General features: G+C 40.2%; 1 protein-coding gene across 3 annotated transcripts in view; it reads left to right on the top strand.

Moving 5' to 3' along the window:
* LOC114249773 (uncharacterized) overlaps window positions 1–22,560 on the top strand; it is a 100,322-nt gene that overhangs the window by 26,404 nt on the left and 51,358 nt on the right. For all 3 annotated transcript variants that reach the window (XM_089737284.1, XM_089737285.1, XM_089737286.1), the window contains exons 2-8: window positions 12,959–13,492; window positions 14,591–14,745; window positions 15,277–15,474; window positions 16,251–16,369; window positions 16,801–16,919; window positions 18,312–18,406; window positions 19,373–19,497. In XM_089737284.1, the coding sequence (XP_089593410.1) occupies window positions 13,170–13,492; window positions 14,591–14,745; window positions 15,277–15,474; window positions 16,251–16,369; window positions 16,801–16,919; window positions 18,312–18,406; window positions 19,373–19,497 (1,134 nt within the window). In that variant the 5' untranslated portion in view covers window positions 12,959–13,169. The remainder of the gene's footprint in view (window positions 1–12,958; window positions 13,493–14,590; window positions 14,746–15,276; window positions 15,475–16,250; window positions 16,370–16,800; window positions 16,920–18,311; window positions 18,407–19,372; window positions 19,498–22,560) is intronic.

The raw sequence follows: 22,560 nt of genomic DNA, 5'->3' as shown, positions 1-22,560 counted from the left end.
GTACAGGGAATCTTAGTTGGGGTTCTGATAAACATGCGTGACTTGTGCCCGGTTGTTATGATTATTATAATATCGAAATTAACGATTACTAGTCTAGTATCATTGAACTTGCTACATGTGTAGATGTCAACCGTTGACACCGTTAATCATTGGTAATGTCGCGGGCCGGCGCTGAAACGGGCCGTTTCTATTAATGTCCGAGACGGTCAATATACTGTAAGTCTGTTGACTCGGGTGGGTATTTGTTCTTTTTATTTTTATTTGTGCATTGTATCGCGTGCTAATTGGACTGTTTATATTGACAGTTCTATTTTCGTAAGCTTTTAGATGAGCAATTCTTGACTAATTAAAGATTAGATTAGACCTTGTCATAATGGGTGTCGATACAGAGGGTTTTTTCGCTTTGGTTGGGGCGAGAGTGTGAGGCGTCGTTTAGTTGAGTGGTTCAGGGGGTTTTCACAGGACTCGTGCCGCCACTGCACGAAGTGTTATGGTCTTGTGTATGGCTTAGTGATAATTAGGGCGTGTAATTACATGTATAAGTAAGTTCGCCGGGAATTGTTTACGAGAGAGGTAATTGTTAAGGTATAAAAGTACAAAGTAAAAAAAAAACGATAAAAGGTAATAGTACATTGTGCACCAGGGGAGAAAAGTTGGACATTTCCTCCCGCGTGTAAAATTGGGAGCAAATGTCCAACTTTTTTCACGCGGTGCACTTACTATTTTTTCTCCTACCAGGCCGAAAGTTCGAGGAATACCGAGCCGGGGTCCAGGGGCAAAGCCCTGGTGGTGGTAGGGGGGGCAGAGCCCCCCCATAGCATAACAAAAACAATTTAACTGGTTTTTTATTTTTAAATAAACTACTACTAATTAAATAAGAACTGTCTGATGAACTCATCTTTGTTTAATACTTCACTATTGAATTTTATTGCCTTTTGTTTAATTCACTTTTACACTTAACACAATATTGCAAATTACCCGATCACAACAATGGCGGAGAATTTTAAGTGCGCGAGAGCAGACGTAGACACTAACGCGCATGCGCACTTGTCAGTACCCAGGGAGAATAAAATATTTTCTTCCCTGTACAGCGGGACGAAAACCGAACTTTCGGCGTAGGTAGGAGAAAAAATAAAACACGCTGGAACACCATCCTGGATACTGTGGTCAGGATATTAGGCTAAAGTAATAGAACATTTGTATTATAATCGGTCAATGATATGTGTGTAGTGTTCATTTTAATCAGAGATCTTGAAGGTAGCGACGAATAAGTTTAAAGATTTCGTTACATTGGTTGGAAGAGACGCAGTTCGAGGTTCGAGCTAATAAAAGCGAGTTATAAAGAAAAGAAAAGAAATGCCCGACTTCGAGCTTCTTTGTTTACTATAACCACTTGAGCTTAACCGGTCTCGACTACATTATATAAATATTTTTTGAACCAACTATTAACAGTGCTATTTGTGTTTGAGCAAGCAATAAAAGTCCTCTTTTGGTTTTGACCGGAAACTAGGACCCCGATCGTCAAACGTATTGCGAAATGTTAAATAAATAAATAACCTATGTAATTCAGAAACCAAAGTAACATTAGAACATTGGCTTAGAGCCCTTTTCCATGGCCATTCTTCTCCTTTTTTTGTCACATTAGGCCAATCGGTGGCTATTGTATATAGGTCATTTGACCATCTTACGTTAGGTCAGTCGAGTCTCTTTTTGCCAAATGGTAGAAAGTTTTTGTCCTTTTCTCCGTGTGTATCAGGGTTACATGTTCATCACATTAAAATTTGCTTCACGCTCGAAAATTTGTTCCAGGTTTTTATTTTAATTTTTTCATTGTTTAGATGGATGAACGAGCTCACAGCCCACCTGGTGTTAAGTGGTTACTGGAGCTCATAGACATATATAACGTAAATGCGCCACCCACCTTGAGATATAAGTTCTAAGGTCTCAGTATAGTTACAACGGCTGCCCTACTCTTCAAACCGAAACACATTACTGCTTCACGGCAGAAATAGGCAGTGTGGTGGTACCTACCCGTGCGGACTCACAAGAGGTCCTAGCACCAGTAAACCAGGTTTTTTTTTCTGTGTCTCCTCTATGCGTTTCGATGGGTTCAAACGGTTTTCTTCGTACTTTATCTCGGCGTGTTGGTCCAAATATTGTTTGTCATATTGCTTCCTTTGTCTATATCTGTATTAAGTACGCAAAGATAAATAAATACCAATATGTGTTTAATGTCAATTTGATATTCTTCATTGTTATCTCTGACGAAGTGTCGGTACGGGTCTGCTGATAAATAACTTTACTATCGTCGAACTTAACCTTTTCGAAACGGATTGACAGGGTTGATAATTTAGCGGGAAATAGATTTTGTAGCCGCTTCTGCCCAGTTCGACCCTGAAATAAGTTAATTTTGCTTTAATGAGCGCGCTGTGATGTGTCAAAATTAAAACAAGCTTCTGTCCAGCATCTCTCTTAAGCAGAACCTACAGCACGTTGGACTCATTGCCAGGAAAGATGAAGACAACCTTGACATACTAGTGATTGTTGGAAAGTGGAAGGATAAAGATTGCGCGGGTGCAGTCCCATGTGTTGATCTGATCTGTCTAGGTCCATAACACCCTCGATCCCACCGACCACGATGGTCTCAGACCAGCCGAAGACAAGACGAGGCAGCACTACATCGTGAGGACCAAGAGTCATAGATCAAGGTTGTCGTGATCCTGGGACATGAGGAGCACGACTGGAGAAGGAGCATGATATGTCATGTAAACGAGATTCGAAAAGCAATACCAGCGTTTTGGTGGTGACTTTTTTGACCCACCATATAAGGCTAAGTTTCTCGTTCATCTAAGTGTCTGATTGTTGGAATAGGTGTGGAGAGCAGGCGGGTTCCTCACCTCGCACCTCGGGACGTCCTGCCGATCCGAAATTTGAAGGCTTAAGGATAGTCCTCAAAACCAAACTCATTGACTGCTTTGCTGCTTGAATCACGATTGCCTCATTTTAGAAAACCAGGACAGTGGTATCTCGTGGTCATGCCAACATCCCTTAAATGTTTCCAGCTCCGTATAAGAGTGTGGGCGGATCCAGTCCGCTAACCGAGAGGACTGGTAACCGTGGTAAAGATTATCGTTTGTCTAGCATCTTATTAAGGTTGGAGGGAAGAGAGGTACTCCGTGCTGAAGCCATCTTTTTTACTGGTGAGAGGACATACTGTGAGTCCGCACGGGTAGGTACCACCACCCTTCCTATTTCTGCCGTGAAGCAGTAATGCGTTTCGGTTTGAAGGGCGGGGCAGCCGCTCTAACTATACATGTACATGTCTATGGGCTCCAGTAACCATATAAAACCAGGTGGGCCGTGAGCTTGTCCACCCACTTAAGCAATAAAAAAATAAAAAAAACTCCCCCTGCCTTCGTCTTCCTAGTGAGTCTGTCACTTGAATGATGAAGGTTTTTAATCGGATAAATTCTTGCACTGCATGCCCGAAATATTCGTTGTTGCTCGACTTAAGCTGGTCTTCCTTGTTCTGTTTTGATTTATTAACGCACCGTTGCTCCGTATTTCAAGAGGCTTCTTCCACAGGACGAACTATCAGCGTATTTCAAATAAATATGTAAATTAACATTTTAAAACGCCATGCGACATAAAATTATGTTACAGAAAAAAAAGAAATTCTTTAGCTTTTATACAAAGCGGATGTCGCCGTGCATCTTGAGGCGTGAGGTCGAAGTCTCAATTGTGTGTTACGTAACGGCTCCCCACCCTTCGAATCGGAACTCTTGATTACGTCACGTACAAAGCTAACCGAAGACTCCTTTGCCTGTATGTATACGCGTTAATTACAAAAGTTAATTTAGTAATTCTATTTTTCCAACTGGAAAGGCTAAGGTATCATATACCATACAGCCTAATCTTTTATATCATTTTTATCAGAAATGGTTAAATAGAGTGATATGAAGTGAAGTTGATTAATTTGTAACATTTGGAATGATATGGGATGATATATAAATCTCAGTAAAATTGTGGTTTTTTTCAGTGGAATTTTTGGGTGTACACGAGAAGCTCCGGCTTTTTCTTTTATTTCCCACATTTGTGCGCTTACGGATACTAAACAGGTCAACAAGCCACACTTATTAGGTACACATTTAAAACACACACTAAATAGACGAAATAAAACAATACACAAAACTTCGCTCCTCGCGTTCCCGCCAAAAAGTCCTTACAAAAGATAATTAAGTTTTTTTTTTTGACACTGACGTGACACAGATTCGTAATCGCGATCGTCCCTAAGATAAATTTGTACACAGCTTATTATTGTTCGAGTACAATGACCCCGCACACGTGATAAACTAAACCGCTCTATAAATAATAATAAAGAAAAAAAAAGCTATAGCGGGAAAATGTGCCGTCCGTTTTGTGAAACCACGTTAGACTCTATACAAAGGTGCTTAAGGTTGAATTTCGTTTGTATGATTTATTTATTTTTATGTTTCGTAATATTGGCAAAGATTATGACTATATTTATAAATGTTGCGGTAAGTATATTGTAATCGGTGGTGCACGTAAGGAAGGTTTGCGATAAAAATTTTTGCCCTTGAATGCAGACGAGCATACGGTCCATCTGATGGTGAGTGGTTACCGTCGCCCATGGACTTCAGCAATACCAGGGGCAGAGCCAAGCCGCTGCCTACCGCTTAATACTCTCAAGCCACTTTTAAAGAAGAACAAGTCATAGCGATGCAACGATGTTCGAATCCCGCAGGCGGGTACCAATTTTTCTAATGAAATACGTACTTAACAATTGTTCACGATTGATTTCCACGGTGAAGGAATAACATCGTGTAAAAATCCGCAAAAATTATAATTTGCGTAATTACTGGTAGGACCTCTTGCGAGTCCGCGCGGGTAGGTACCACCGCCCCTGCCGTAAAGCAGTAATGCATTTCGGTTTGAAGGGTGGGGCAGCCGTTGTAACTATACTGAGATCTTAGAATTTATATCTCAAGGTGTGTGGCGCATTTACGTTGTAGATGTCTATGGGTTCCAGTAACCACTTAACACCAGGTGGGCTGTGAGCTCGTCCACACATGTAGGCAATAAAAAAAAAAACCGGATGGTAAGTGGCAAAAAAAACCTCTGGAAACGCACTGTCGCTGAACGCAGCGGTTCCAAGTAGTATGGATGAACTCTGCTCCGATAGCGGGAGGTGCGATGATAAAAAGGAGATGAGGGGATCATCTCAAACAATTCCTTCTCGCTAAGTCTTCTCCGTGGGATTCAGTGAAGCACTGCTCTAGTTAGGGCTAGTGTTAGCAAATTCTCTCAGGTTGAGTCCGTGAGCTCAACTACCCGTCCGATCGTAGCTGGAATAGCCAGGCTACCAACGAATAGGTAGAGAAAAAAAAGACAAAATATCTTGGTGTTTTGCGCGGCTTGATTGATCCTCGGCATTTGGCTTAACACGCGACATTCATCTTTGTAATTAAAGGTGCGTTTTTTTTTTTATATTAGCATCAAAATTTCGATGTTTTTAATTTAATTTCTATTAAATTGACCTCATTAGAATAGCTAAAGATATTTTAAATATTAAATGGTTCTCGTGTAAAGTTGCAAAAATATCGTTTAAACCAAAATAGCCTTTCACACCTCGATATAATAATTTTAGTACGATAATCTAAAAATTCTACGATTTTCTGCATAAAATATGAAAGAGGACACATCATGTATAATAAAATAATACCATGCAGCCCACATGACGCGGCGCCATTGTCAAGTTGAATTTGTAAAGAAAAGGAAAAAAAAGCAAAAAAAAAACGCGGGAAATGAGCGCTGCTGTTCCAGCCCCGCGTTCCGTAACGAGGCGAGGTTCGTTTTATGAAAATTTGTTTTTTTTTTCGTCCTCCACGTGATTATCTTTTTAATACGCTTTTATTAGCTTCAGACGTATGTATGTATGTAACGGAATCTTTTAAGATGATTTTGACTCCCTTCAAAACGTCGGATTAAATTTGGTATACTTATTAAGGACTGATCTAAATTCAATATTAATAAAAAAATTTGAAAAAAAAATTGAAATTCAACTAAAAAATGAAAAATGAATTATCAAAATAACCTTTCTACTCATATCTGTTCATAAAATATTTATAACTACTGATACCATGCACCCCACGCCAGGTATGGTCGTCTGCCTTCCAAAAAAATGTCAAAAAGCTTTTAGAACAATTATCGGAGCGTCAGACCGAGTAATCGAACCGGCACCATGTTCAGGATCACTCACGACCAATGGACCAACGAAACGATCGAAATTTCCTCTTTTACTTTTCAACTTTGAAACGTTGTGTAATTATTCTAAGCAAGCACCCCACGCTTTTTTTACAATAAAATCATTTTTTCTTACACTATTTTTAATTCAAATTTATTAAAATTTATTTTCTATTTTTTAGTTGGATTTTCTATAAAAGCGTAATTTGTTGGTTTTTTAAAACTATAATTTTTTTTTCTCAGTCTAAGTTTTTATGTAAGTACGTGACACTTATCTTATATACAAATAAATATATAAAAAGTTTGTTTGTTTGTTGTTGTATTTCATATTCAGATTTCTAGAAATTATCCTGTAAAGAGCCTTTTCTTTTTTTCCTACCTAAGCTGATGGTCTAGGGAGACCATATCAGCGTAATTATAACTAGTAGGTTCGGGGCTTAACCGGATGGTGTTGCTAACACTAGCCCTAGCAAAAGCAGTGCTTCGCAGAATCTACCACCGGATCGGAAACGCGACCCATTGAGTAGATCCGGCGAGAAACTCAGTGGGCTGTGTCTGAGAGTTAATTTACTCATCGAGCCCTTCGTCGCAAGCGACGGGTTCGACGAGAACGGTGACCTGTGCTTGAAGTACCTAGAAGCACCGTCAGTGGATCGGGAGGATCCGAGATGACGTGTTTTGGGCGACGTCGACTGCTTTCCATTCTTTCCGCAGGATCGGGAATGTAGTTACCGGCGGCCACGATGAGAGGGTTCTCGTGTCGTGCTGTTTTATCAAAGTGGATCTGACTCTGTCCACGGGTACCGCCATTTTATACTCTGGCATTACGGCGTCTACTCTACATTTTTTTATATTTATCAATTTATCATTTCATCATTTAAATAACAATCAAAACAATGTCTTAATATTACTCAAGTCGTTTTTCCACGACATATTAATTTAGTTGTACCAACAAAGTGATTATCAAAATAAAACATCGATAAATTGTCAAGAAGTACGTGACAAGTGTCACTTCAATTACATTCATATTACGTATATAACGATGTGGATTAGGTACTTCAGAATTAATAAACAATAAAATACCTAAATGTGTTTCCCGTCATATAATAAGAAAACAACATTTAAAGCCCTTAATCACCTTTAAAATTAATATTAACAATTAAACAGTAATCAGTATTAATAAACTATACAAAACTGATCTCTCTTTTTCACTTGCGGACAAAATAAAAATAAAAGTAATAATAATGGTTGGTTCGAAGTATCAGTTGAATGGAATATTTTAAATGTATTCAACTGATATTTATTGTTATTAAATGTATCTTTTTTATTTTATTGTTTTTGGTAATTTTAAGTATGTTTCAATGATACTATGTACACATATGGACTTGTTGTTGTTGTCTGAAATAAAATAAATCATTCATTCATTCATTCATTAATTTACTGAATGACAGACTTCACTGAATGCAACTGAAGAAAAATCCTTTTTTAAAACTAAAGAGTTTTAAATAATAATGGTTTTTCTTTACACGTACACATGTACGCATATATAAAAAATAAAGCTATTGCATAGCATTTTTTATTAACTTATGCAATTATAATTAGACAATGATAATTTAATATTAAAACAATAACAAAACAAGACCACGCTATATTAAACATTAATAAAAGCAAAACCTTAACTGTCCCCTTCACACTCATAAGCTAGACCGCGCGAGAGAGAGATGGGCAGACTTTTCATGATGCGCATGCAGTGTGACGTCACGCCACGCGCTTATTCACAAACACTACACAAGCGCAACGTGTGAATGTGTTGAACGCGAGCTACATGGTAGGCGGAGTGAGGGGTGTAAGGTTTTTTTCGTTACGGAATTTCATGATTACAGTAAGCCGCACTAAAGGCCCGCGATAATTAAAAATCCGAACAATAACACACATATTATGTTGTTCGTAACTCACTATGGGTTTGTGTATCTTTTGTACTGTCACTAAATTCTTAATGCTGATGATATTAGGTTTACATTCGGAGCGTCGGTCTAGCGAACAATTTCATTAGCTCAGTAAAGATCCTCCCTTGGTCGATACTTCCAAAGTCCCACCCCCCAAACGGAAACGCCTGACTGCTTCGCGACATAAATACGTTTGATAGTGGCAGTCCTCCGATTAGTTTGCGTAATGAGAGATTTGATTTGATCAGGAAAATATACCCTCTCGTATAAAAAAATGTTTTTTTTGCCTACCTTTGCTAGTAATCTCGAGGGTTTATCCTAGTTTCACCGGACTCACGCAAGCTCACGTGGCTTAGTTTGGCGACTTGTTGATACCAGTATTAGCAAGGGCAGTGCTTCGCTGAACTTATCATCGGAATCGCGACCCAGTGAGAAGATTCCGCGAGTAACTCAGTGGTCCACAAAAAAAGTGGTGCAGGGTAAAGGTCCACGATCTTCGTTGAAATGTCGACTAAAAGGCGTTTTCAACTTAGGCTTACTTAGGACTGGAACTTGCGGCCAACAAGCCTTCGCCGCGGTTCGAACTTAATCCCAACTTTCGTACGAGAACTCGGCTAAGGGCGGCGCGGGACCTTATTTAAATTCGCCGAAGCGGAAAGACAAACTTAAAGAGGCCTAAACCTCAACTTTTATTCGAAGTAAAGCTAACCTTTCGATACAAGAGATCAAGTTTTTTGTTATAGTTTTTTTGGTCTTATTATTATTATTATATATTATTATTATAGTGTATTAAACACTGCCACGCCTGGGAAGACGGCAGGACACACTCCGGCGAGGTGGGCAACAATCGGCCATTATTATTATTATTATTATATATTATTATTATTATTATTATATTATTCTTATCTTATTATCTTGACAAACGATCATATTGGCCGCGACGATGCTGAGAGGTCTAGCGCTCATGAGAAGTGTCTTATAAGCCCACTGAGTTTCTCGCCGGATCTTCTCAGTCGCGTTTCCGATCCGGTGGTAGATTCTGCGAAGCACTGCTCTTGCTAGGGCCAATGTTAGCAACATCCACCGAGCCTCGTGAGCTCACCTACACGCCAAGAAGAAGCTGAAACAGCCTCTCAAGGCTATCAGAATAAGTAGGAGAAAAAAAAGCAGGGAATGCCTGATACGTGGCATCAATTATCTATACGCAGTGGTTCCAGTAGTGGGCACGAACTCTCCACCAACGGAGGGTAGTGGGGAAATAAAGGGGAGGGAAGAGGGAGACGACTGATCATCTTTGTATAACACACATTCGTACGTAAGCGTTGCGTGATATTTGCGTTCCGAATCCCGTCTTAAATTCGTTAAGGCCTTGGTCTATTTGTTCAAAGGTGCCTCATCCATAATTTATCAGGGGGCAGCGAGGGGTTGATCCTCGAATATTTCTGAAGGTCGAGACGGGTATTCGACGTGACTTTTAACAGGCTGACTCTATTAAAGACAAGGGCTGTCTTTTTGCTACGTAGATCAGTGAACGAGATCACGGCACACTTGACGTTGGTTGGTCATCTTTAGGTCTATGCGTTAACTGTAGAGTAATTAAAATATCGATATGCACTGGGGTTCGGGATAAATAAAAATTTTACCGAAGTGCAAATTAAGGCTGTATTAACACTTAGAACACTCACAGTCATTATAGAAGTGAATTTTCGGTTTTTTTGTCTCTCCCAAATGTACCAATTTTCATGATTTTTACATAAAACCGGTGCTTCTCGTGTGGTCCCATTTAAATTTCATCAGGATCCGACCAGTAGTTTTTGAGTTACACTTAATGGTGCATATTACATCGACCTTATTTTATTTTATTGCTTAGATGGGTGGACAAGCTCACGGCACACCTGATGTTAAGTGGCTACCGGAGCTCATAGACATCTACGACGTAAATGCCGCCACCTACAAAACTTTCGACTATGTTGATGATGCTCTCGTGTTGGTTTTGTTTTACTCAGTGGGTTTTCTTTTTTTTTTTGTTTAAATTCTGTACATATTTGTCGTTTATGCTCGTATATCAACTGGCCGTCGAGTCGATGTCTGGTTTGCCCGTCGAGAGCGGCATTGTGCGGTTTCCGCGCCGCCGCCACGTGAGTGTGTACGACAGTATCTTATTGCCCGTGTAGGCAGACGAGCGTATGTCACCTGAAGGTGAGTGGTTACCGTCGCCCATGGACTTCAGCAATGCCAGGGGCAGAGCCAAGCCGCTGCCTACCGGTTAATACTCTCCACAAGCCTCTTTTAAAGAAGGACATGTCATAGCGCTCGGGAAACACCGTGGAGGGGAGCTCATTCCATAGCCGGATGGTACGTGGAAAAAAACTCTGGAAACGCACTGTGGAATCCAACGATGACCGCAGTGGCTCCAGGTAGTATGGATGAACTCTACTCCGGTGGTGGGCGGTGCGAGGGTAAAAATGAGATGATGGTATCATCTCGAATAATTTCTCAGAGCACTCCCCTATCATTATAAGATCGAAAATAGCATCAATATAACCACAAGGCAACTAGGGATAAAACAACAACTACTGGTCATACCCTGATACACTGAGAAATGTACAGTCGAATTGAGAAGCTCCTCGTTTATTTTTGAAAGTCGGTTGATAGATGACGTCACCGCGTCCAGCCCATAAACCGAAGCGCGATTCAGACGTTCGACAGACAGAGAGCCACGGCAATCGATACCGGAACGACCTTCATAGACGCTCGTCGTAACCTACAGTGTGCTCAGTGCGAATTTGTAACGTTCTCGTTAGCGTAAAAGTTAACTCAGATTTGTATGGAGTCAGAACGGTTGCCTTCGTTTGCCGCTAGGGGCGCTGTTCCAATTGCATACGAATTTGAGTTAACATTTACGCGATCGAGAACGTTAAAAAGCTCGCACTAAGCACACTGGACTCCACTCAACACCTACAAGGTGGTGACTTAATAATAATAAAAGATGCCCCATGATTATATAACTTCCGGTAATTGAGAACTTAAGAAGGAAACGCTTCATAATCTTTTTAAATGCTTTTCGCGTGCAATTTTCGACTTTAACGCAATGGATCAGAACAGTAATTCGCATTCGGTGAAGTTCGTTTAAAGCGTACGGGCCCTTCGGTTCGGTCGATTACGGGTTTTTAACCGACTTCAGTGAAGGTGGTTATCTGTTTGACTGAATTCGATTGAGCATTGAATATCAGCGTTGTTAGCAACGATTTTGTCGGTAAAAAGGGCCTTGTTTGGTGTCTAGTCTTTGGAGTAGCACCTTTTTTTCTGTACCTACTCGCTGGTAGCTAAGGGACTATTCCAGCTACGTGCGGACGGGTAGGTGAGCTCACGGGCTCAACCTGAGGGAATTTGCTAACACTAACCCCAGCAAGGGCAGTGCTTCGCAGAACCTACCACCGTATCGGTATCGCGACTCACTGAGAAGATTCGGCGAGAAACTCAGTAGGCTTAATAGTAGCGTGCTACATTCCCTCTCCTATCGATTTCTCAATTGTTCAGTGATTAAGGACATCCTTGAAACCGCCTTCCGCCACGAAAAACACAGGGTCGCGATAGTGACAATAGAAATTAATAATGTGTTCTGGCCGGCCACATTACAATTTACATGCCACGTAAATCGGTGCCAACCCTGGGATTTGTGATGGTGTGGATTCTTTGTAAGGGGTAACTATCGAATTTACATAAGCCTGATTAGTGCTAAGGACTTTTTCAAAGAGTCCTTGCATGCGCATATCGAGGGGAAAAAGGCTTATTCAGTTTAAGCGGCATTTTTGCAACTTTTACGAGCGAATGAGTGCCATTTAAAGTTTAGAATTTGGAAAAAAACATCATAAAAAAAATAAAACTTGTTCAGCTATTTGATTGGTGTTAACGTAATTGAAGTTCAATTAAAAACTGTTGATGCTAATAACAAATAAAAAGCTCATTTAATTACAAAGACTAATGTCGCGTGTTAAGCGAAACTTTGCGCAAATCAAAGACTATTTCTTTGGCCTTTCGTTATTATCACACAAGTACCGAACAAAAAAAAAAATGAAGCCGTTGCTCTTCCGGGCAAAGTGATGAGCTAGGTAAAGATCCCGCAGTCGTTTACTATACCCGATAATGTTGTTCCAACTTATCGTACGAGTACGCCAAGTGTCTTCATCTATTTCCCTGCTATCGGTGACTGTGGGCATTCGTCACAAAACGTGGCCTATTTTCCTACCCATGCCATAGCCTTGAGAGGCTATTTCAGCTTCACCCTAACGTGTAGGTGAGCTCACGGGGCTCAAACCGGAAGTGTTTCGTACACTGGCCCTAGCAAGAGCAGTGCTTCGCAGAATCTACCACACGATCGGAAACGCGATCCATTGAGAAGATCCGGCGACGTCGCCTGTATATCATGGGTGACTATAGTCAGTGGCTGAAAAGCACCGCTTATACACGATGGATGATGTGCGCAATCTCAGCACGTTGATATGTTTACATCGAGTCATGATATAGCGCAAGTATAAGTTCACGGAATCTTCGTATCTGATGTCTGATAACAGCATTCTCACAAGAATTTCATCAAGATAACAGTTTGATACGAATTGCTTTAAACTTTTGCGGCCACATTACACACACGCTATTATTCAACTGGTCCTTATAAGTGACGCATCAATATTAGTGTGTAGTAAATAATTTGAATCCAAATTGATATGATTTTTCTTTTTGTTTTCCAGTTCCCCTGCGGCGGCTCCGTGAAGAAATCCACGAATCGCTGAATATGACATCACCATCATGACCAGAATTCCCAAATTGTGATAATACTTCAGGCCTAAGGGTTCCTTTCTCAAACGTTCCTTTAGACATAAAAATATATATTACCAAAGCCTTTTTTTTTTTAATTAGTAAAATTAGCTGATCGACCCCTAACCAAAGTTAAACATAAGAATGGCCAATCAAATGCCAATTTACAGTCAGGTTGTGCCAAAAAGCCAGTACAAGCCGAAGAGCTCGAAGGCACGTCAGAACCTCACGAAACCGGACTTCGATCCTTTGATTTGTAACAACGGCGGTAATTTTGCGAACGCCGACGGGAAAATCGATAAGGAAAAGAAAGAGAAGAGGGAAGCTAGGAGGGAAGGGAAGAGAGTTAAGAATGAGGGCAGCGAAGGAAAGGTGGAAGCTTACTTAAGGCAGTACCAGGTCAGCATGAGGCAACAGCAGCACCGCCATTCGTCCGTCAGGCAGGCCGAACATCGTGTTAATCTCAGGTGAGTTTGTCAAGTGCTTAAAATAAGCTATGTTGTACTGATTTGATGGATTGTATCAGGAACCATAGCTGATAAAATGGTACTGGAACCTATCGGAATTGAGAGACCAGGGCGAAGGCTCAAATTTATCGTAGAAAATCGTCCATGCTTCAAACCGGATTTGCAGCAGAAGTAGCTTGAAGCAGATTATTCATTGTAGCCGATTTATGATTGTGTGAACTCTGTGAAGAATTATCCGGTAAATATACTTCTTTAATGACACCTACAAGAAGAAATAAGGCGGTGCTGATTTCAAGTCAATACCGTGCATCCATTCATCTCTACTTTTATACAAACGTTTAATCTCTTTCATTTTCTTCTCATTGCCAACATAATCCTACATCATCTACGTGTTACTACTACTGACGTTTCCATTTATTTGTTGTCTCGTTCATTAGCTTAACTCTTTAAATACGACTTTGAAATTCGCCAGTAAAAATATTACGATTCATAGGACTAAAAAATTTTTCTGAATATTTTCTGAAGTGAAACTTGTTTAGGCGTCTTGAAAGTAAAATTTAACTCGCGACTGATTCGTTATAGCCAGAGAGAAAAGATACATTTTAGTACGAGCAAGAATGAGAAAATAGACAGAGCGTCTCGCGAACCACTCGACCGCGGAGAGAGGGAGAAAGCGAGCTAGGTCGCTTCTCTCATACACATTCTGTTTACGGACGTCGGCCACTAGATGGCTTGTTATCAGTTTCTTGTTGCTCCTGTAGATGACAATAACATATTGACTATCTTAAATTTTATTTTTAATGAAGGACTTAATAAATATATTTTTCTATATATAATTTAAAATATAAATATATAAATGTTGAAGAGGTCGTTTCTTTTATACACAGCATTTCCTATTAAAAGATAAATTTTGATTTAAGGATGAAAAACGAAGAAAACCACAACATACACAAAACACACACAACGCAAAAGAAGTTTCACATCTTTTACGTGCACCAAGCTGCAGGCGCACCATATTTTTTTATGCTTTAACTCTAAGTCCACCTCAAGCCTAGTTGGAAAGTTATTAGCTATTTTAGAAACCATTTAATGTTTCAGATCTCTTCCTTTAAATGAAGGCGTCACGTCCGTTCGCGGCCACGAACGCACGCCGACTGAACGCCACCGAGGCTTCCCATGCGACAGAGAAGGCGGCAGGGAACATCGTCGTGAGAGAGACAAAGACAGGGATAGAGATAATTTTGATGCCGACGGTAAGTCGCTTACGCCGTTTATTTATTATTTAAACTTACCTACAAAATGCAACTATAGAACAAATTGAAATAGTGAGGGCTTTAACAGGAACTAATACGTAAAAACTAATAAATAATGGTTTTAAAAAACTAAAAAAATACGCTTTCATAGAAAATCCAACTAAAAAATAGAAAATAAATTTCAATAAATTTGAATTAAAAATAGTGTAAATAAACTATTATTTATTTTTCATTTTTTAGTCGAATTTCAATTTGTTCAATTTTTTTTCCATTTTTTTTAATATTGAATTCTTATCGGTCCTTAATACAAAATTTCGAGTTAATCCGACGTTTTGAAGGGGGTCAAAATCATATACAAAGATTCCGTTACATACTAACATACATACGTCTGAAGCTAATAAAAGCTTATTAAAAATATAGTTCATCACAGCCTTTTTGATGCCAATCATCAGCCCTGATAGGAATCTCTGATTGGAATGATGGTCGAGTATTTGGTTTGCGTGTTTATTTATGCGACTAAACATTCTACAGGAGCACAGCTGAGTCCGTCGGCTCCTCGCGACAAGGACCCTCGTCCGATGCGTAAATCTTCGTCATCGAATCGCGTGCCCGAAGCCGCGACCTCGACCGACAAACGACGGTTCTTCTGCAGGGAGTGGGCGTTTCAGAAGATCGCTCACTGCCTCGAACAGCGACCGGTCAGCAAGACTTGCGGCGTGCTGGTTCTCGGTAAGCTTTCAGAGGCCCAACTCGACTGGACTATAGGTGGGACATCGCAGAAACTGTAAACTGTTGATCGCGTTTCTGGTGGTAGGATGTCTTGTTAGTCCGCACGCATAGATACCACCGCTCTGCCTATTTATTCCATGAAGCAGTACTGCGTTTCGTTTTGGAGGTTGAGGCAGTTTTTATTCTGTACTTTTGAAGATTTTCTCTACTCTAAGACCTTAGAATTCATGTCTCAAGGTGGTGGCGTCATTTACATTGTAGATGTCTATGGGCTACAGTAACCACTCAGCACCAAGTGGGCCCTGAGCTCGTGAATGCATATAAGCAATAAAAAAGTTCGTAGATAGTGGCCGTTGTTGCTCACGGACAATCAGGAATTCCAGGAGCAAATGTAAGCAGGTGTCTGCCGCTGAGGACTAATGAAAAATTGTTTCAAGAAGGACAGGTTCAAACTTGGACGGTGATTTGTGTCCACACTTGGTAGAAAGGCGCTACGTTGAGTTCAGCCTTTGAGTGATCATGAAACTGAGGGAAAACGGGTTTATTAAAGTTTCATAGTTACATTATCAGATATATAAAAGTGTTTTAACGGCGCAGGTTCTATCGGTATAACGTGAGAATGCCTTGCGATTTTGAGCCAATAAGGATGGGCCAAAATCCAATAGAATGGCCGTGTGGTAAACTCCAGGGTATTCGTAGTTTTGATACGACACTGCAAGTGATGTCGTTTGTGATGATAACTGTGCTATTAGTGATGCGGAAAATTTCTCGAATAGGTAATGCGGGCAGCGGAAAGACTGCTCTTTGTCAAGAGCTTAGCGAGCCGGGTCAAGGTCCTCAAGCGAGGCAGCAGAGGGCATTGAACCGGAGATTGCTGGCCAGGCATTTCTTGCAGGTCAGTTCATGAATACCGCGATATTCTTAAGGATTTTTAGCATTTGTCAGCTGGTGCATCCCTTCCACCATCGAGCTCATTCATTTTGTGAATCAGCTGTGTTAGAATGATTGGGCAGAAGTTTTGGACTGACTATTCGTTAAGTTAGTGACGGGTTTAGTAGTGCCAGCTGTTGTCATCAAATAATTAGAGAAGGCTGCACATAGCGGCTTATGACCTCATAGCGGTCTGGTGAGTGAGAGTGGGATATCAAATTTAACAATTCAAACAGTAATCAGTTCTAATGTGTTAAATATATTAAAAGGCCTTTTTGAAAAATAGAGTGAAAGAATTTGAGGTATGTCCTTGTGAGCAGATTGCGATACCCAAACTAGATCGTAACGTCAGAGGCGTAGGTTCGCGATTTGAGTAAATGTTTTTTTCGGTGTTAGAGCAACACGGAGAGCAGCCTTCGTCCGGGTGAGTTCGTCCGGTCGCTGGCGATGCAGATCCTCAGCCACTCATCGCGGCGCGCGCTGCCCGGCGCCGGCGGGGACTCTCCCGACGACAGGTACCTTGTAGCAAGAAGATAGCTTAAAAAAATAAGGAGTGTTGGTCACTCAGCCGGCCGTAGAAGATCAGGGGATTTTAATCACAACCACCCATCAAAGTACTCATAATATGGTGGTAGGACCTCTTATGAGTGCGCGGGTAGTTACCACCACCTCGCCTGTTTCTGCCGTGAAGCGGTAATCGGTTTGAAGGGTGGGGCAGTCGTTGTAACTATACTTGAGACCTTAGAACTTATATCTTAAGGTGGGTGGCGCATTTACGTTGTAGATGTGTATGGGTTTCAGTAACCACTTAACATCAGTTGAGCTGTGAGCTCGTCCACCCATCCAAGCAATAAAAAAAAACATTTTCATCCGCAGTTGTAGTATTTTATGTATCCTCTCAAAGGATGCGTCTTAATTTTTAAATTCTTTAACCTGAGACAGCAACTGGCAAGAAGATTTCAGGAATTATTCTAATGATCCCCCTATGAATAACCTGTTAAATAACGGGTTAATCAATAAAATTGCAAATCGAGTTCACAGTTGCAATGTATTCATCTTATGTCTTCATCTCCTTTTTATCATCGCACCTCCCGCCATCGGAGCAGAGTTCATCCATATAAACTGGAACCGCTGCGTTCATCCACAGTGTGTTTCCAAAGATCTTTTCTGCCACGTACCATCCGGCTTTGGAATGAGCTCCCCTCCACGGTGTTTCCCGAGCGCTATGACATGTCCTTCTTCAAACGAGGCTTGCGGAGCGTACTTAATGGTAGGCAGCGGCTTGGTTCTGCCCCCGGCATTGCTGACGTCCATGAGCGACGGTCACCACTTTCCATCAGGTGGGCCGCATGCTCGTCTACCTACAAAGTCAATAAAAACAATGTATTCAAGTATTTATTACTCAAATCCACCCATTTCACTGCTAAAATAATTAATTGGTGTCTGATCTAGAAGAGAACCACTATATTTCTCCGCGTGGTTCCGTAAGACACCAAGGGATTCACCGGAGAATCAACAACGGCCTTTTCGGCAGACTTATGCTATGCGCCAACCAGCGTTTGCTGGCGTATCGTCATTCTGCACGAGCAGGGCCGAACTTAGAGGTTTGGAGGCCTGGGGGAAAAAGGAAAGAATTATGTGAAATTAAATTTCGGAGGAAAGAAAAGATGTTTAGTAATGTTTACTTGTCGAAATTTGAAAGTTTTTGTTCCAATGTCTCTGTTATGGGCTTTTGCCTCGGTTACCCTCCTATAAATCCGGCCCTGCGTACGAGTGATCCCACACCGCCCTGCCTATTTCTGCCGCAAAGTAATATTACATTAGACGTTCTGATTTGTTCTGTAATACTACCCACATTTGTGCAATAAATAAAAAAAGATCAATATAATCACTATTTTGTTTAACAGGAACAATTCAGAAGAAGAGCGTCTTATCAGCCGTTTCCGGGAGTTGGGCGACGAGAACGAAGAAAGCTCTAAGCCTCTTCTAGCCGACAGCGAAGGTGATGTTTGTAGTAGTTCTAAGAAAGTTATAATTCCAGTATACGTTGTATAGTCTCCGAAGCTCTATTTATTTTCTATTTAAAACCTCATTCTTCTAGATAAGATCAAGATATTCACTGGGCTAGAGATGTATGGCGAATTTCATTTGAGGGTGATGACCCTGTCTCTCGGAATTTGTTTTCGATTGCGTGCTTAAAAAAAGTGGGGTGCTTTTATCGAAATTATGAAATATCCTGCACGTTTAAGGAATAGTTACGACAATCCGGTCTTATATGGTGTACTGGGCAAGCCGGGAGTGGTCTATATTGATCCGCCTACACTGTATCTTTACGCGAAGCTGTCACGTAATAGTCCAACTGTATCATTTAGTCTGACTCAGATTTTGTGGGTAGGTACCGCCACTTTGCTTGCTTCTTCTACGAAGCAGTGACACGGTTCGAGAGATAAAGGTTATACTTTTCTTCATCCTTCATTATTGAGGATCATGACCACATGTGACTTTCCTCCATAGTGTTCGATCATGAGTGGCATGGACCGCATGGTATAGACCACCAGTATAGACCACAAGTTAACTTTAACTATTTTTAGTTAAGTAAATAGTGACTATGCGCCTATATAATACACTAGCGACCCGCCCTCGCTTCGCTTCGGAAACATTAAAACACACATGAAACAAAAAAAACAAAAAAAATTAAAAAAAGTAGCCTATGTTCATCAGGGACAATGTCGGCTTCTAATGGAAAAAGAATTTTTCAAATCGGTCCAGTAGTTTCGGAGCCTATTCGAAACAAACAAACAAACAAATCTTTCCTCTTTATAATATTAGTATAGATATTCAATACAGTCGACATTTCGATCTCTTGGCTCAAAGCGGGCAATTAAGTTTATCGCGTTTAAGGGTTCCGGTAAACGTTTAATACTAATGAAACCTTTAGCTCATCTGTTTATGCTCTTGTACTTCTCAGATCAACGTACGGACGAGGAAGAAACTGGTAGCGCCAGACGAACTCGAACCATTGACCGGATACACGAGAGGGAAGCGTATCTGGATTCAATGATCGACGATGCCTCATTGAGCGCCGTTGACGATGTAAGCTTTTAATACGCTTTTATTAGCTTCAGACGTATGTATGTTTGTATGTAACGGAATCTTTGAACATGATTTTGACCCCCACAAAACGTTGGATTAACCCGAAATTTGGTATACTTATTAAGGACCGATGACAATTCAACACTTTAAAAAAATTGAAAAAATTGAAATTAAACTAAAAAATGAAAAATACGCGTGGGGTGCTTTTCATGATATTATCAAAATAACCCTTCTATTCATATCTGTTCATAAAATATTTATAACTACTGATACCATACACCTTACGCTTTTTTTACAATAAAATCATTTTTGTTACACTATTATTAATTCAAATTTATTAAAAGTTAATTTCTATTTTTTAGTTGGATATTCTATAAAAGCGTGTTTTTTTTTAGTTTTTTAAAACTATTATTTATTATCACTGAAAACAAAGGTGCATAATATCGCGGGGTGAAACGCTGTTTGGCTTAAGCGACATTTTTGCAACTTCACAGGAGAGCCATCTAAAGTTTAAAATTTGGAAAAACATCTGACGAGGGGTTTGGTCCAGAGGAACTTTTAAAAGCAGTGACGTCAGCATTGCCAACTTCACTGCCTTCACTATTCAGCGCACTCATCGCAAACAATAAAACACAACCAGAAACACACTAAACAATTTATTTTACAAGACACCAGAGGGTTCTCAAAGTAATAGTTTTATAATCACAATTATAATAAAACAATAGGTAGGTACTCACAAGATATAATACACCAGCTCACCACGTCTTCACCGCCCGGCGCTCGAACAAAAAGTGTTTTAACATTCGTCTATCGTAGTTTCGTGCGCCAGCGAAATTAAACACTAAAAGATGGCGTCGGGCGGCAAAACGTCAACCCACTATTTAAATTGCAACTTCTCTAAATGATTAATTTTAATTACAAAAATAATTCGTAAAATAATTAAACATTTCGAAAGTAATTATGAACAATTGAATTAATTTTTAAATCTTAATCAAAGTTGAAACATCCGGTCTACAAATGGCGACGAATGTTTCAACTGTTAAACAACTCAATAATTTCATCAATTCATTTTAGGTTTTATCTAACGCAAAACACATTCCAAAAATCATAAAACTAATTAATAACTAAAAACAACCAATTTATTCGACACAATGATTGATTTCATAATCAGAACAATTACATTTGTTAATTATCATGGACTTGCGTCGACATATCATAATGAAAAACCTTCTTCAGCTGTTTGAATGGGGTAAACTTAATTGAAGTACTACATGAAACGCACCTTCAATTACAAATATTTACGTCGCGTATTAAGCGAAATGTCGCCTAAACCGAATAGCCTTTCACCCCTCGATATGACGTACTGTATGCGCGCGAATTCATGTCCATCGGGGCCAGAGGCGACGCGCGGGGGACAGCTCGCCCCGCCTTCGCCCGCTTCCCCGCATTTGTCTGACGTCGAGTGCTGTCCGTGACGGTTGTGACGCGCGTTTATCGATATCGAAAATTTACGATAACGCTATTGTGTTATTTAACCGTCGCGGCGTCGTCATGGCCTAAAGGATAAAACGCCCGGTGCATTCGTATGTAGCGATGCACCGGTGTTCGAATCCCACAGGCGGGTACCAATTTTTCTAATGAAATTCTTCTCAACAAATGTTCACGATTGACTTCCACGGTGAAGGAATAACATCGTGTAATAAAAATCAAACCCGCAAAATTATAATTTGTGTAATTACTGGTGTTAGGACCTCTTATGAGTCCGCACGGGTAGGTACCACCGCCCCGTCTATTTCTGCCCTGAAGCAGTAATGCGTTTCGGTTTGAAGGGTGGGGCAGCCGTTGTGACTATACTGAGACCTTAGAACTTATATCTCAAGGTGTGTGGCACATTTACGTTGTAGATGTCTATGGGCTCCAGTAACCACTTAACACCAGGTGGGCTGTGAGCTCGTCCACACATCTAAGCAATAAAAAATAAATTAAAAAATAGCCATGACTACTCCGTTTCCAACAAGTTCAGATAGAAAAAAACCTACTGAAAAAAGATATATACTGATTCCGACTCTGATCTGTCGATTGTCTTTTCATTTGATAGTGATTGAATTGCAATTTAAAAAATATTTTTCTCTATTAGAAATAAACATGTAATTACTTATCACATTTAAGTTATTTCATAAATTGCAAAATTACCTTAAGTTACATTAAACCAAATTGACAGCTGTTGACTAAATCGGTAGTTATTATCGACATAACCGTAATTAACTAGGTCACAGCACTACCGCATTCCTCAGGATGGACATGAACTCGCGCGCCTACAGTACATTGTACAGCCCCTGGCAATAGTTACTGCACATCGACCTTTCGGAGGAGACAATCGGCTATTGTCGGCTTCGTGGTGCGTCGTCTCCGTTAATCGATGCTTAGACTAGTGTAAGCGCTCCCGGCTCTACTTGTGTTAGTTGGTTAACGGAGCCCATAATTACCAATGCCAATAGTACGACTACAGGAAACGTTGTCATTATCTTCTTCCAATTCACTCTAGTCTATCATAAGTAATCTCTGCACTCGCAAACTTCTATAGCATATCCCTCCCACACACAGTCCATCCAAGTCTGTTTAGGTTGTCCCCCATCCCTCAACCTTGTCGTGTTGGTATTTCGTCAAGTGTCAGTATTCCGACTGTTCGTATCACGCTGGTGTGCCCCTGCGATGCAGGATCTCTATTTTTTACACGCTTTATATTAGCTTCACTTGTATGTATGTTTGTAACTGACTCCTTTAGACGCGATTTTTACCCACTTTAAACGGCCAGATTTCATTCAAACTTTGTAGATTTATCGAGGACCGATGACAATACACTAATTTGATAAGATTATTCCATTATTCAATTTGCAAAATAAGATTTTTGCCAATTTATATAATTTTTATCTATAGTCGATAAGACAGGAACTGATGTTAAAGTGCTTAATCGTTTTAAAAATACGCTTTTATAGAAAATTTAACTAAAAAATGAAAAATAAATAATTGTTTAAAAAAACCAAAAAACACGCTTTATACAAA

Source organism: Bombyx mandarina, chromosome 23 (genome assembly GCF_030267445.1).
Source record: "Bombyx mandarina strain Sakado chromosome 23, ASM3026744v2".
Lineage (NCBI taxonomy): Eukaryota > Metazoa > Arthropoda > Insecta > Lepidoptera > Bombycidae > Bombyx > Bombyx mandarina.
The sequence above is the reverse complement of the archived record's forward strand: the minus strand, read 5'-3'. Positions and strand labels throughout refer to the sequence as shown.